Here is a 15,990-nt window from a genome sequence, read left to right as displayed (position 1 = left end):
CATTAGAATAAGCATTTTTAAGAATAATAGTCGCCTCCTACAGTCAAAGAATTCATTTATATACACAATACTTTTGTTAAAAAACAGTTTTTTTTTTAAATTCAAGAAAGGAAGATCGTGTTTTTAGTTGCGGTGCAGAATTCCCCTTCAGTATTCGTACAAGAGCAATTACTCAGGTTCGCGTTTTGTAGTCTTAATTGGGACCCGAATAATCGCCTACCTTTTTATTCTGACAAACTTCTTCCTATTATTCTTCCTTTACTTTACAACATTAACTACTCTAAGTGAGACATCTACTAAGGTGAATAGGAAAAAAACTTCTGGTCGACGTGAGGGAACACAAAAATATAGAGACGAGCTTTCTTCGTCGACTGCTTTGTTAGTTGACTTAAATAAATTAATTACAAATTATTGGAAATTAAATAAATAATTGAAAAAATTGTGCAAATTTTAACAATTTAACAAAAATTAACCTTAATGTTAGCCAAGATCATCCAATTCGTATTTGATATTTGCAAAACCATCAAATATATATGTATATGTCAGAGAATCATCTAAATTAGGTCAACTTGGTTGTCTTTTGTTTTTATTAAATGAAACCAGATGGCATCTCTTATACCTTACATTTGTATTGCTACTTATCACTACTTATTACTCATTTAATTGGTCTTTTATCTTCTTGGAAACTAAACACACGTCTTTTAATGTCTTTTAAAACGAAAGAGAAATGTCTAATATTTATCCGTGTCAGAAGTTAGTGGGCCGCGAAAACTACCACGTTTGGAAGCGGCAGGCTCAATCTTAGCTAGTGCTAGAGCTCTCGCGGAGGTTACATTGATAATCGAGTTCGTTTGAGATTCATGGGCGCTAGGGGCGTCTAAAGTTAAGACATTTAGGGAATAAATGATAAATTTACCATACACCCATAGGGTGAAATGGCATATTAAAGTCGCCAAAATGTATGTAACAGACAGAAGGAAGCTTCTCCGACCCCATAAAGTATATATATTCTTGATCAGGATCAACAGCCGAGTCGATCTAGCCTTGTCCGTCTGTCCGTTTGAACACCTAGATCTCGGAGGCTTTAAAAGTTAGAGCCACCAAGTTTGGTATGTAGACTCGTGAAGTACGTAAATTGGTCGAGTTTATTTCAAAATTTTTCCACGCCCCTTTCCGCCCCCGCAATTTAAAAAAAACGTTTATCTCAAAAACTATTCTAGCTAGAGACACCATATTTGGTATGTATATTTGGTTAGTAAATGTGAAAAATATTGACCTTTTCGCCCCCGTAATTTAAAAAAACTTGATTATCTCCCGTAATTTTCTACCTTATGCAATCAAATTTAGCACACTAAAATTAAATACTAATATCCAGCAAAATACCAAACATACAGTAGGGTTATCTAATTTTAGGTATTAGATAATTGAGTTACTTTTAGTTTAATAGCTTTTGGATTTCCGCATTTACTTTTAAGTGCAATTAGCATTGCAAAATTAAGTGGATGGAATATACAGTGTTGAAAGAAATAATAGAAACGGCAACCTTTTTTTTCTTTTGAAATATTTTTTTTCAGTGTTGGTGAAATTATTCGGCCTGAAAATCTCTCTTTAAGAATGTGGTATAGTAGTAATGCTATTTTCATTTCTTTTTACACCGATTAATTTTTGGTTTTATTTTAATATTCTACATCAAAAGTATTTAATATCCATTAAAATTGGTTGTAATTTCTGTTTTAATTTATTAATGTTATATGCAGTACGGGTCGTAGCACTCTGAGGAGTGCAGAGGAAGAAAGCGAAATCATGAAAAACCTAAAAAAAGTGTTTTCAGCTATTCATTATAAATATAAACAAGAAAATCGAGGTTGAAAACGTACCACAACATCAAAATTTTACCAGGTCATCTCGCGAAAAGCGAAAAAAAAAACCCATTCCTTTCATCGGAAAAGCTCAAAAATAAGCTAGACGAGTAGAACTATCCGGACAAGATTGGTATCATTTGGGTTAAAGGCATATAGTGCTAGAAAAGTACCGTGCTTGAGCAAGCAAAATATAAAACGGAGAATAGATTTTGCTACTCAACATGTGCTTCGGGCCAATTTGAAAAAAAGTGCTATGGTCGGATGAAACAAAGGTCAATTTGTTTGTATCTAATGACAAGGTGTCTGTAAAGCAGTCAAAAAACCCTGCTTATGATCTTAAACATACTGGAAAGACCGTTAGGTACGGAGGTGGAAACATTATGCTTTGGAGATGCAGATAAGTTCGTTATTTTGGATTAAGGATAAAATGTGTGCCATCGACTATGTAAATATCCTTACCAATACTATGCTTCCTTATGCCGAAGAAGAAATGCCTTTGAAATGGGAATATCAGCAGGATAATCCCAAACACTCGTCCAAGCTGGCAAAAAAGTGTTTCAAAGACAATAAACTTAATGTTTTGGAGTGGCCGTCTCAGTCCCCGGACTTAAACCAAATAGAACATCTTTGGGGAATATTAAAGAAGAGGATTGCTGGTTATAAACCAAAAAAAAAGCAAGGTTTATGGGAAAAGGTCCAGGATGAATGGTATTCTATAGACCCAGCAATCTGTGCTAAGTTAGTTGATTCCATGGGACGTCGTTGCCGCGAAGTGTTAAAAAGTAAGGGTGGACCGAATAAAGAATATTAAAATAAAACCAAAAATTAACTTTTATGAGATCTAAAATGTTTTTGACGTGAAAAATACTGAGCGTTTCTATTATTTTTTCCAACCGAAACACGTGGTAGTTCTACTAAAAAGCGTAATCGGTGTAAAAGGGAATGAAAAAAGCAGTACTACTATACCACATTCTTAAACAGTGATTTTCAGGCCGAATAATTTCACCAACACTGCAAAAAATGATTTCAAAAGAAGAAAAGGTTGCCGTTTCTATTATTTAAACAATTTTATTGGATGAAAAAGAAACCGGTTTTCATTCAAATTTTCGAGAAAAAACATGCTTGAAAATATTTTCTGACTTTGACCTTGAATTTTACTGCACCACGAACACCCAGCGCTTTTGGCAAACATTTATTTTGAAGCTTAAGAGATTCTTTATCATAGGCTTTTTAAATTTTTAAAATTGCTCGGTTTAAAAGCTATGGTTTTTAGAATGTAAAATGCCAATAGGCAAAACCGTGCGCCTTTTTCATCAAAAGTGATTGCAATGACTTACCACAGCATTTTGACGAAATATGCACAGGAAATCTACATGTGTCAAGCTATCTGGAAACTCTCCAATCTTACATTTGCATTGCTACTCATTACTCATTTTGCACACTGCAACCACGTGAGACATAATGTTTCAGGCAGCATTTGTACATACAGAAAAGTCTCCACTATGTTCCATGACTGCGACAACAAATACAGTGATACATATGGTTAGAATATATAAATGTGTAGTGTTATAAACAGTGGTTTTCGAGTTTGTGGGAGACCGAAGTTGAGTGGATTTTCCAATAGGACAACGCGCCAATTCATACTGCAAGAAAAAAATACCTATTTTAGAATGGACTGCGGTCAGCCCGTATCTAAAATCAATTGAAGATCTATGAGAAATATCGTCAAGCAATGTCTATAAGAATAACCAAGATTGATACTGTTAAAAATCTTAAAGATTGGTATCAAATGAAAAAATCAAATCTTGGTTAATAAGCGGAAACACATTAACTATTGCAAAAATAAATGTATTTGATTGGATAAGACAACAAATTATTAATTTTTCCCCTTTTCACATTTTGAGCATATACTTATTTCATTAGAAATTAACTTTTTTAATTAAATTTCTTAAAGATATTTTTTTAAAAATGTATATATTTAGCAAAACAACTATACTAAATAAAGTTAAAAAAATTAAAAATTGACAATGCACATATACTTTGTTGCCTTTGTTGAACTCTCAATAACATTATTTTAAAAATTGATAAAACCAACTTACTTCAATCGGTAATGGCTAAAGCTTCCGGTATCATCGGTTTCATCAACACTTATAGAAGATTCTTCAGACTCGGAGCATCTCATAGGAGTGTTTAAAGGTGAGCTGGTACTATACCTATTGGCTGGTTGTGGACGGACACCAGATATGGAATTGCTTCTGATACCACTACTTGAGACAATGAATGATTGGTTGCTGCTGTCAATACAAGTTATATTTCTTGTCGGCAAACTATCGCATCTCTCTCTTCCATAACCTTTAAGGAAAATTTATTACACAATGTATACCGAGTTATTAGCTAAATAAAACATATGTAGCACGAAAAACTGATTGTTTCAATACGTAAGACCAAAACAATTACTTTAAATAAAAAATTTGATCCATGAACCTTCTGTAGTATTATGTACCCTTGAGTATGGCATCCATTATTTTTTCATGCATTCTTTTACGTTTCAAGTTTAACATACTCTTGACAGTTCCCTGGGTCACACCTTAAAAAGGTGTTAGCAATTTTTTTACCAAAGTGCAAATCTAATATGCTATAAAATTCACTTACTATAATGATGGGGAGATATGCTACTTCTTATATCAAGAGCATTTTGCCGCTTGTGCAACACGTTGATTGGTTTAGATGCTTCATTTGCTGATGATGAACGTTTTCTCATAGGTTCGGGAACTATATCGGATCTTCCACCTTGACAAACGTTTAATACATTCATGTTTGATTCAGATTTAGCAGACATCGCACTGAAAAAAAAAAAAAAAAATATTTTTTTTTATTTTTACTTAATATAATATCTTTTTATTTACTTCAGTAAGCTTCAAGTCCAAATATGTGCAAACTCAATTTTAAGGAATGAAATTAAATACATACTTATACACTCATGATGAAAATAATAGATCACCCTTAAAAACTTAACTTTATTGACCTTAGACTAACACAACTTTTAATGCCTTTGCAAAAAGGGTATATTCATTTTTAAAGTGTGCAACGCATTGAAGGAAGCATCTCCGACAATGTAAAGTATAAATCGACGCATTTCCGCAATATTATCGTTTTTAGATTTTTCGCGAAATTAAGATATTAATGCAGAATGGTTAGAAAACGTCTGTCTCACAAACTTGCAAATAATAAGTACTAAATTCGCACTAGTTTCTGAAAAAAATTTATTTTTGCGCGCGAAATTATCGTATGTGTTTAAGAATAAACATCATGTTCATCTGAAATGGCTGCACCAGAACAGATCCACCAAAGAAATATACAAAACGAAAGAAAAACATACAAAAAAATATCAAAGAAGTTAAATTCGGCTATGCCGAAGTTTATATACCCTTGCAGTCCTTGACAATAATAATTTCACATGTTCAAAATTTGTTTTCTGCAACTCAATTCATTAATATACAAACAAAACAATTTTACTCTTCATACTATGTACAATTTGTTCTTCTTCTTCCCTCATTCCCTAAGCAAAGCAACGCACGCATACACATACAGTTTATGTAGCGTTGCGTCTGTGTGTGTATGCATGTGCTCTGTTGATTTGATGATGACGTAGTAGGCAGCAAGCAGAGCTGCCGGCAGCGATTGAACCGATTTATATAGACTGTAACTTGTGTTCTATTTATCCGATCAAATTTTGGGATCTGAGATTTTATATCAAATTCTATTATATTGGTAAATTTCATGGGGATACTCCAATTTTTGCAAAAATTTTTTTATTTATTTATTTATTTATTTATTTATTTATTTATTTACGTCAACTAACACAGCAGTCGACGAAAAAGCTTAAGCTAAAGACAGATAGTAATTAAATGAAGAAGGTAGCTTAGCTTTATATACAACTAAACATCCCCAGCCCGGTGGAGGTGTTTTATTTGCACAAGGTGCCAGCTATGCCCCGATTCACAGCCAATGTGGCCAGGGATGAGTTGCAGCCAATCCAAGTCCAGAATATTTTCATTGGTTTCGCTGTAGATGATTAAAAAGTATAGCGCGAAGAGAAGTGACAGAAAGATGAGGAGAGATAAGGTGAGAAAGGTTGTTAAAAGATTGGCAAAGAACACGAAGAGGTTCGTGAAGAGAGTAGTTAGTCAGACATCTACTAAGGTGAATAGGAAAAAAGTTTCTGGTCCGACGTGAGGGAACACAAAAATACAGCGTATCTAGTAAATTCGTAGAAATGACTTCGCCGTTGACTAGTTTATGGAGAAAGAGAATGCCAAAAACAAGCCTACGGTTATAAAGTGAAGGAAGATTAATAAGAAGAAGTCTGTCAGAATAAGAAGGTAGGCGAAGACCCGGGTCCCAATTTAGACCGCGTAGCGCAAACTTAAGGAATTGCTTCTGTACCGATTCAATACTACGCTGGTGAACATCATATTGCGGGTTCCACACTGGCGAGCAATATTCTAGAGTAGGGCGAACTAACGAAGTGTATAAAACCTTTGTTACATAGGGATCATCAAATTCTTTGGCCCAACGTTTAATGAAGCCGAGAAGGCTGCTAGCTCTGTTGACAATTGAAGAAATATGAACATTAAATGAAAGTTTAGGGTCAAACATAACGCCTAAGTCTTTGAATGATGGAACACAATCTAACAGAACAGACTTAATAGAGTAATGAGCTAGGAGCGGAGACAAACGACTGAAAGTCATAAAAGAACATTTAGAGGCATTAAGGTGTAATTTATTAACGTGGCACCAATCACAGAACGCATCGAGATCTGATTGCAAGTACTGTTGGAAAGAAGGATCATTATAGGAATAACAAATCTTGACGTCATCCGCAAACATGAGCACGCGTGAATGAGCCAAGGCCAAAGGCAAATCATTTATAAACAATGTAAATAATAGTGGGCCCAGATGACTGCCTTGGGGTACACCTGACGTAACTCGAACAGTTTTAGATATCGAGGAACGAAAAGACACCTTTTGGGTTCTGCCAATAAGATACGACTTTAACCAAGCCAATAGTTTTGGGGAAAAACCCATGATGTTAAGTTTCGCGAGGAGCAAAGAATGATCAACCGTATCAAAAGCCTTACTGAAGTCAGTATAAATAACATCAGTTTGACACTTTTTACGGAAGCCATGGTGTACTAGGGTAGTCAATTCTAGAAGGTTGGTAAGCGACGAACGACCTTTCATGAAACCATGCTGGCAAGGAGAAATAGTGGATCTGGATAGATGTTGAAGGGAAGACGTAATAATTTTCTCAAACAGTTTAGGTATTGCCGAAAGTTTGGCAATGCCACGGTAGTTGGAAACATCCGATTTGCAACCCTTTTTAAAAAGCGGAATAATAAATGACTCCTTCCAAATATCAGGAAATCTACAAGTCTCACTCGATATAAAGAATAACCGAGCTAAAGGCTTAGATAGGGAAATCGAACACATTTTAAGGATGCAACTAGGTATATCATCAGGCCCGGGAACGAAGGAAGACTTCATAGATGACAAGCTAGAGAGAATACAGTCTTCAGTAATACTGGGAAAAAACATACAATTTAAATGTGGGATTGAAAAGGGATAGGGTGTGGGATCCGAAGCAGTAGTAGAATATGTCGACTGAAAAAATTTAGCAAACAGATCTGCAATATCTAAATCATTATTAGCAGACTGATCGTTAAGTCTGAAGGTGGAAGGTAGGACATTAGAGCGTCTTTTGGAATTGACAAAGTTGTAAAATCTTTTGGGGTTATTATAAAATTCAGCCTTACAGCGAACGAGATAATTGTTGTAGCATTGAGTATTTAAAAGACAAAATTGAGATTTAGCTATACAATAATTTGCATAGTCAAGTCGCGAACCAGTTTTTTTAAATCTTTTAAAATATCTCGATTTAATGTTGCGAAGATTAGAGAGCCTACGTGTGAACCAGACTGGCGAGCTGGAGACGGTAGAGACATTCACATAAGGAACGCATTTATCAATTAGAGAATTAAGAGCAGAATAGAAAAACTTCACTGCACAATCTATATCGCAGCACTCAAATAGAAACGACCAATCAAAAGAGAAAATAAGGCTGTTAAGAAGATTGAAATTTGTTTTACGAAAACATCTACGACGAGAATTTGAAATGTTTTTAAATAAATTAGTAACGGAATTGTAAGAAATAGTAACTTCAATGGTAGGATGATAAGGATCTTCAGGTTTCACTAGTGGCTGTGTTTGCGATACAGCACTAACAGTGGGATCAGAGACAAAAACAAGATCAAGGATTCTTTTAGAACAGTTAAGGAAAGAATTCAACTGATATAGTGGACATTCAAGTAGGCTATCAAGAAAAACATGTTGAGATGAAGGAATTAAGAAAGATAGATTATCATCAACAAGCCAAGAAATATTAGGCAAGTTAAAATCACCTAAAACTATAAGAACATCACGATCTTTAAGACGACCAAAAATAGTTCGTAAAGCATCAGCATGGTGCACGTAGATCATGATATCAGAAGCTGGAGGAATATATGAACAAGAGATATATAGGCTAAAGTTAGAACATGTAACTTCGACGCAAATAAACTCAACACCTAAGGGGAGATCAATCGGCACCACACTTGAAGACAGATTCGAGTTTACAGCAATGACTACTCCACCGCCACGACGACCAACACGATCAAGCCTATAAGAAATAAAATTATTAGAAAGAATTTCATTATCTAAAACAGAGGAGTTAAGCCAAGTTTCAGAGAAAGCTAATATGTCAGCCGAAAAGGTTTGGCTATCACAGAAAAGGTTCGACAGCTTGGTAAGAAGTCCTCTTACATTTTGATAATGAATGCAAAGACTAGACGTTATTAGTTTTTTGAAGCAGAAGATAAAGTAGGAAGGTGGACAGGCAACGGACGAGAGCGCTTATTGGGCGCAAACTCGTGTACAACTAGGCCCTCTGGCCAAAAATTAGGGTCAACCATAGCTGAGAAGTACTCATTTGGTACTGTAATTTTAAAAGAGGAGATTTCGCGAGGCCTAGAAAATTTAAACTTTTGAATTAAAACCTTAGCAGGGCAAATATTACCAATGTAAGCTGCCACAGACGACTCAGAAGTATCTGGAGCAAGCCTAGAAATAAATAATTGTTTGCGATGAGGCACTACAGTTAGTGGAGGCGGAGGAGCATTGGGATCCGCAAGTGATTGAGAGCCGGCATGATCCTGTGATTGATCAGAGTTCCCGTGAGGGATAGATTGAGGTACACCAGGGCTTGTAATGGGTACTTCAATCTGAAAAGAAGAGCATAAAGAGGGACAAGAAGATGGTGTAGGCGAAAGTAAAATCGGAGAGGAAGTAATAGAGAGAGCTGGCGACTGCTTACGAGGCAACTCAAGGGTACATTTCTTGTGCAATTTCTCAGAAGGTGGAACAAATTTGAATTGCGACAATAATTGAACGCTAGAGTCACACTCGTTTGACAGCTGTTTGGCCAGTTTGTTTAAAGAAAGAAACCTTAAACGAAGATCCCTATACATACGGCTAAAATCAAGCTGCTGGCTAGCACAAGATGGGCAAGTCCAGCGCATTAAGCCAAGCTCAGGCTTAGAAACAGACAAACCAGAAAATTTGTCGTAGTCGCGGCCATTGAGGCCAGCACATTTTAAGTGAATAAGATTATCGCAGAGCCAACAAGATATTGCTCTGTACTGATCATCAAAACGATCAGAATGTTTGCAATTAGGTAGACAACAAGCCATTGAAAAGCCGAAAGAAAGGCAAAAAAATTATATATATATAAGAATATATAGAAAAATTAAATTCACAGCACAAAGATAATTATTGATAAAATAATCAATAATTACAAATAAAACAAAGAGACAGCTAGAGTGCACAGCACAACAGAGAGTGCAAGAACAGTTATAAGCCGAGCTTTGAGAGGCGGCCTTACAAAAGTGATTACGCGGGAGAGAAGCTAAGCACAAGCACAAAGCAGAGAGAACAACAAAGCCACTAGCACTGATGGTATGATGGGGGCGATGAGGGGAGCAACTGCAGAAGCAATGACGAAAGAAAAAGAAAAAAAAAAAAAAAAAAGAGTTATATGATATAGTAGTCCGATCCCAAAGATTTTCATACTTTATCTCACCCGGGTAAAAAAAAGCTCCCAAAAAAAATTTCATCCCGATAGCTCTTAAGATGGCTGAGTAAAACGCGTACGCACCGACGGACAGACGGTCAGACGGACAGACGGACATGGCTATATCGACTTAGCTTCTCATGCTGATCAAGAATATATATACTTTATGGGGTCGGAAACGTCTCCTTCTGTGCGTTACAAACATCTGACCAATTTTATAATACCCTCTGCAAGGGTATAAAAATACATAAGTCATAAAGATTCATATGACAACTATTTCCTAAAACCAAAAAAAATAAAACATGCATCCGCACTCTCGAAAAACACTTAAGATTATAACAACGACGCAATATCAAGTCGCCACCGCTGAGCATGAAACATAAACATTAAAATAAGCATAGTTTATATATATGTATATATTAATACCCTAGCAAAAAGGGTATATTCATTTTGGTCAGAAGTGTGCAACGCATAGAAGAAAGGATCTCCGAACATATAAAGTATATATATTCTTCATCAGCATGATGAGGCAAGTTCAAATGTCCGTCCGTCCGTCTGTCCGTCCGTCCGTCTGGATCAGCGCAAACTCATCCTAGACCGTAAGAGCTACAGAGCTGATATTTTTCATGTAGGCTTGTATATAGTGCACAGGTTGTATAACTCGGATTCAGACGGATCGGACCATAGTGGTCCCATATAAACGTCAAAGTTACGAACAGTGACTTTTTTCCATAACTTGAGCTATTGTCTTGAAATATTAGTGAGTTTATTAAAGTTCTATACGACTGTGAGAAATTTGATCAAGATCAGGTGACTATATCATATAGCTCCCATAGGAACCATCGGTCGAAAACAGTGACTTTCGTCAATAACTTCGTTACTTTCGACGCGATTGCTTTCAAATTAAACCTTTGTCAGTTTTATATATCTATTAATTGCTGTGCCGGGTGACTATATCAAAAACGTCCCATAGGAACAATCGGTGGAAAACAGTGACTCTGATTAATAACTTCGTTTTTTCCTATGTAAGACGTTTCGCAAACATTAGACTAAAGAAACCCTTTAAAACGTTTTTCCACTTTGAAAAAAGAGGAAAGAATAAGGAAAAACTTGCAACGGTGTGCAAACTTTGAATCGGTCGAAGGTAGCCCCCGCCCTCTGGTTTAATATATTTTATAACAACGGACCAATATCAAGTCGGCAACGCTGAGCATGAAATATAAACATTAAAATAAGCATCTTTAAGAACAATTGTCGCCTCCTAGAGTCTAAGAGTTCATTTACATACACAACACTTTGATGAATAAAATCAGTTCATTTTTTGTATTCATCGAATGAAGACTGGGTTATTTTTCTTCTCTCTGAATTTCATATTCATTTTGGACCTTCGAGAAAAAGGAAGAAAGGATCGACTCCTCCGAGAGAGCATCAGCGTGCCAACCGGCGACGACCAGCTGATGCGAAAAAAAACTTCTAATTTGAAAACATACTATATACAAATCTGCACCCAAATACACACAGAAAATGTGCTGAACCACAAGAAGTTAATCAAAACCAAACTGAAGAAGACGTGACCAGCGGACTGCCCTGGACCAGAGTGCACATGTGTAAAGATGACCGGCACCAGCGCCCCAACAGCCTGCAAAATTGTTAGAGAAGCAGGTAGAGTTGCTTACCAGGTTAATGCAGTTAGAAGCACTAGATCCTAGAAACGTAACTAAAAAAGTTTTAGAGGAAGTGGAAGAGATAAGTAATCGATGGATACCTAATCATAACAAATTGCTCAAGCATGGTACTTTCAATCACTAGTATTTCAGAGATAAAATACATGAAGAGGTGTAACGATAGTTGCCAACATTATAGCTACAGGATAGTCAGAAAAACCAGGCACTAGTAAGTCGGTGTGCGCTGAAGCAGGAGAGAACATTATATAGATGTTTGAAGATAGCAAAGGAGTGTCGCGCGGGGATGCGACCTCTAGCAATGAGAACGCTAATGTCAGCCATTAAAATTTTTAAGAAAAGGTCCGTCAGCTGCAGGAATATTTGCACATGTTGAGCAAAGATTTACATACGATAGACAATAAAACAGGCGAAATGTATTTAAAAAAAAATAAAATTATGGTTCAAGAAGGTACAGATGTGCCAAGCTTATACAGACGGGTTTATATGTATGTAATGATACGTTTAAAGAAATCATAGAAGAATAAGAGTTCGACCTTCAGAATACCTTGGTAGCGTTAGAAAAAACCAGAGAGCCGGGGCTAACTTCGACCGCGTCAAAGTTTCTATACCCTTGCAACTTTTTTGGTAACTCTTTCCTTACCTATTAGCCATCAATGTGGAAGAACGTTTTATCTAAAAAGGCTTATGTTTGCGAAAGAATGGCCTACAATCATAGGAAATAACGAAGATATTGATCAAAGTCACTGTTTTCCACCGATCGTTCCTATGGGAGCTATATGATATAGTCACCCGATCTTTATCAAATTCGACACAGTCATTAACAGATATTTTAAACTAACAACTGTTTAATTTAAAAGCAATCGCGTTAAAAGTAACAAAGTTATTTACAAAAGTCACTGTTTTCGACCGATCGTTCCTATGGGAGCTATATGATATAGTCATCCGATCTTGATCAAATTTGGCACAGTCGTTTATAAGCGTAATAAACTCAATAATATTAAGTTTCACGATAATAACATGGAAAATAACGAAGTTATTGAGAAAAGTCACTGTTCGTGACTTTGGGGTTTGTATGGGAGCTATATAATATAGTGGTCCGATCCGGCTGAATCCGAGATATTCAACCCCTGCAGTATATACAAGCCTACGTGCAAAATTTCAGCTCTGTAGCTCTAACAGTCTAGGATGAGTTTGCGTTGATCTAGACGGAAGGAAATGCTTCCTTCTATGCGTTGCACATTTCTGACCAAAATTAATATACCCTTTTGGCGAGGGTATAATAAGCGATTAGAAAAACTTTAAGGTTGAAGATGTTGCCGTGAGAGACGAACTACCGGTGTTGACAAAATTTTTTCTGGTTTGTCGAATTATTTGCGGAATTGATTAAAAAGAGAGAAGATTTAAGTTTTGCTCTTAAGTTCAGTTGTTTAAAATCCGCGTTAAAGGGCGAAGCGAGGAGAATGGTAGCTCATCTATTGTCAGGTTCAGCTGAGGGTATTTTTTGAGCAATTAAATCAGATCGCTGTTTTACCGATGATTGACAATGAATCCTCAAAAAGTGTAAAATGAGTGATTGACATAGTTAATGAGTCAGTGCACTTAATTAAAATAAATGAAGTTGATGAAGTTGACGTAATATTTGCACAACTCATTTAGCGGACATTGACGATTCTATGCGCAGTACGTTCAAGTGGCCCCTACGACACCAGGACAAAGCCTGTTACGCGCGAGCCCAAGCAGATACTGCCCACCTCCCACCCGACCGACCGAGGGGTGCAGCCGTATATCGCACGGCACGAATCGCGCGGACAAATACACAATAAAAAAAACAGACAAACAAATAATACTATAGCTATCTATTAACTAAATGTGATAGGATAGATGTTTTAAGTATATTAAAAGAAAACTTTGAGCCGATTACAGGGAATAGAAGGTTGTAATCAGAGCAGAGGACCCTAAAAGGTTCATGCATGGCATAATTAGAAGAACAACGACTAAGGGATAAAGGTATCAAAGGATGTCTATTCCGTCTACATGGTACCGACAGATTTATCTGAGCTAATAACTCAGGCGAGTCGATATCACCAATTAGAGGCTTGTGCATAAAAATGACACCATGCATAATTCTACGGTTAGTGAGGGGCGGAAGGTTAATCAAGAGAAGTCTACTAGAATACGAAGGCAAATTGACATTGCGATCCCAGCTCAAGCCACGAAGAGCAAATAGCATAAACTGCTTTTGAACGGATTCAAGTCTAATCTGGTGCGAGTCATATTGAGGTGACCAAATGCAAGATTCATACTCTAAAATAGGACGGACAAGCGAAGTAGAAAGAACTTTAGTTGTATAGGGGTCGTCAAATTCGTTTGACCATCTTTTAATGAAACCCAGCACACTCCTGGCCTTTGTAACCGTGGTGGAAATATGGTTGTTAAAATTTAACTTATGGTCCATAAGTACGCCTAAATCGTTCACATTGGTTCGAGAATATTTAAGAAATAGAAAACAGAAGGTACTTTTTAAGTCTTCTTTTTCCAATTCCATTCCTGTGACTTCTGGTGTACCTCAAGGTACTCATCTTGGCCCTCTGCTTTTCACATTATTCATTAACGATCTTCCATCAGTCATTGTTCATTCGCGCGTGATTATGTATGCTGACGATGTCAAGCTTTATCTTACTTATAAAGATACAGATTCATTTAGTCGGCTACAAGCTGATCTTAAAAACTTTCAATCCTGGTGATTTAATAGATTAAACAATAAATCTTAATACTACCAAATGTAAGGTGAGGACTTTTTTTTGTAACTCTCCTCAACTGGTCACTTATTTTCTAAACAATAGTCCTTTAGAACGTCTAAATTATATGAACCATAAGTTAAATTTTCACACCATGAGTGTTCTGGGTTTCATTAAAAGATGGTCAAAAGAATTTGACGACCAACTACATATACAACTAATGTTCTTTCTACTTCGCTTGTCCGTCCTATTTTAGAGTATGAATCTTGGATTTGGTCACTTCAATATGAGTCGCACCAGATTAGACTGGAATCCGTTCAAAAGCAGTTCTTGCTATTTGCTCTTCGTGGCTTAAGCTGGGATCGCAATGTCAATTTGCCTTCGTATTCTATTAGACTTCTCTTGATTAACGTTCCTTCCCTAACTAACCGTAGAATTATGCTTGGTGTTATTTTTATGCACAAGCTCCTAATTGGTGATATCGACTCGCCTGAGTTATTAGCTCAGGTAAATCTTTCGGTACCATGTAGACGGAGTAGACATCCTTTGATACCTTTATCCCTTAGTCGTTGTTCTTCTAACTATGCCATGCATGAACCTTTTTGGGGTCCTCTGCTCTGATTACAACCTTCTATTCCCTGTAATCGGCTCAGATTCATCTCTAAATATATTTAAAACAATTCAATAGTATTGCCAGCAAGATCCCAATTTGTCCGAAAATTCGAAATAAGTTCACAAAAAGACAGTGTATTGATCCCAAATCAGGAAATTCATAATGGTATTTATTTAGCAAATATAATAACTAACCCCCAAAACGCAGTCATACGATTGCTAAACACTACAAACATAGACCAAATAGTAAACATATCAAGTTTGAAATATGAACCGCTTTCCGGCTACGAAATAATAGAAACAAATAAAGAACAGCGTGAAAACGCAGTACTAACTACGTTATCAAAAAATTTTCCCCACAGTTTCACAGCCAACTTACGAAGTTGTGCAAGAAATATAGTGATGTATTCGGACTAGAAACCGAATCAATAACAACAAATAACTTTTATAAACAAAAATTAAGACTGGTGGACGATGAACCAATATATATCAAAAATTATAGAAATCCTCATAGTCAGAAAGACGAAATCCAAAAACAAGTCCAAAAACTTATAAAAGACGAAATAGTCGAGCCCTCTGTATCACCTTACAATAGCCTACTTTTATTAGTACCGAAAAAATCATTACCAAATTCCGAAAATAAAAAATGGCGATTAGTAATTGACTATCGTCAAATTAATAAAAAATTGTTGTCCGATAAATTTTGATGACATTTTAGATCAAAGCTAACTCGAAGAAGAGTCACGAGACATAACATCCTTTTCCACATGTAATCGCTCATATCGCTTCACGCGATTACCATTCGGCTTAAAAATAGCGCCAAATTCGTTCCAGAGAATGATGACTATAGCATTCACTGGCCTTGAACCTTCACAAGCTTTCCTTTACATGGATGACTTAATAGTCATAGGTTGTTCCGAAAAACA

At 36.3% G+C, this 15,990-nt stretch overlaps 1 protein-coding gene across 4 annotated transcripts in view; it reads right to left on the bottom strand.

The window, feature by feature from the left end:
* Positions 1-15,990, bottom strand: part of chico (insulin receptor substrate 1 chico) — a 172,665-nt gene that overhangs the window by 90,898 nt on the left and 65,777 nt on the right. For all 4 annotated transcript variants that reach the window (XM_068302383.1, XM_068302384.1, XM_068302385.1 and 1 more), the window contains exons 5-6: positions 4,515-4,705; positions 3,962-4,214 (exon numbers count right to left, since the gene is read on the bottom strand). In XM_068302383.1, the coding sequence (XP_068158484.1) occupies positions 3,962-4,214; positions 4,515-4,705 (444 nt within the window). The remainder of the gene's footprint in view (positions 1-3,961; positions 4,215-4,514; positions 4,706-15,990) is intronic.

This window comes from Drosophila tropicalis, unplaced genomic scaffold, assembly GCF_018151085.1.
Source record: "Drosophila tropicalis isolate 14030-0801.00 unplaced genomic scaffold, ASM1815108v1 contig_980, whole genome shotgun sequence".
Lineage (NCBI taxonomy): Eukaryota > Metazoa > Arthropoda > Insecta > Diptera > Drosophilidae > Drosophila > Drosophila tropicalis.
The sequence above is the reverse complement of the archived record's forward strand: the minus strand, read 5'-3'. Positions and strand labels throughout refer to the sequence as shown.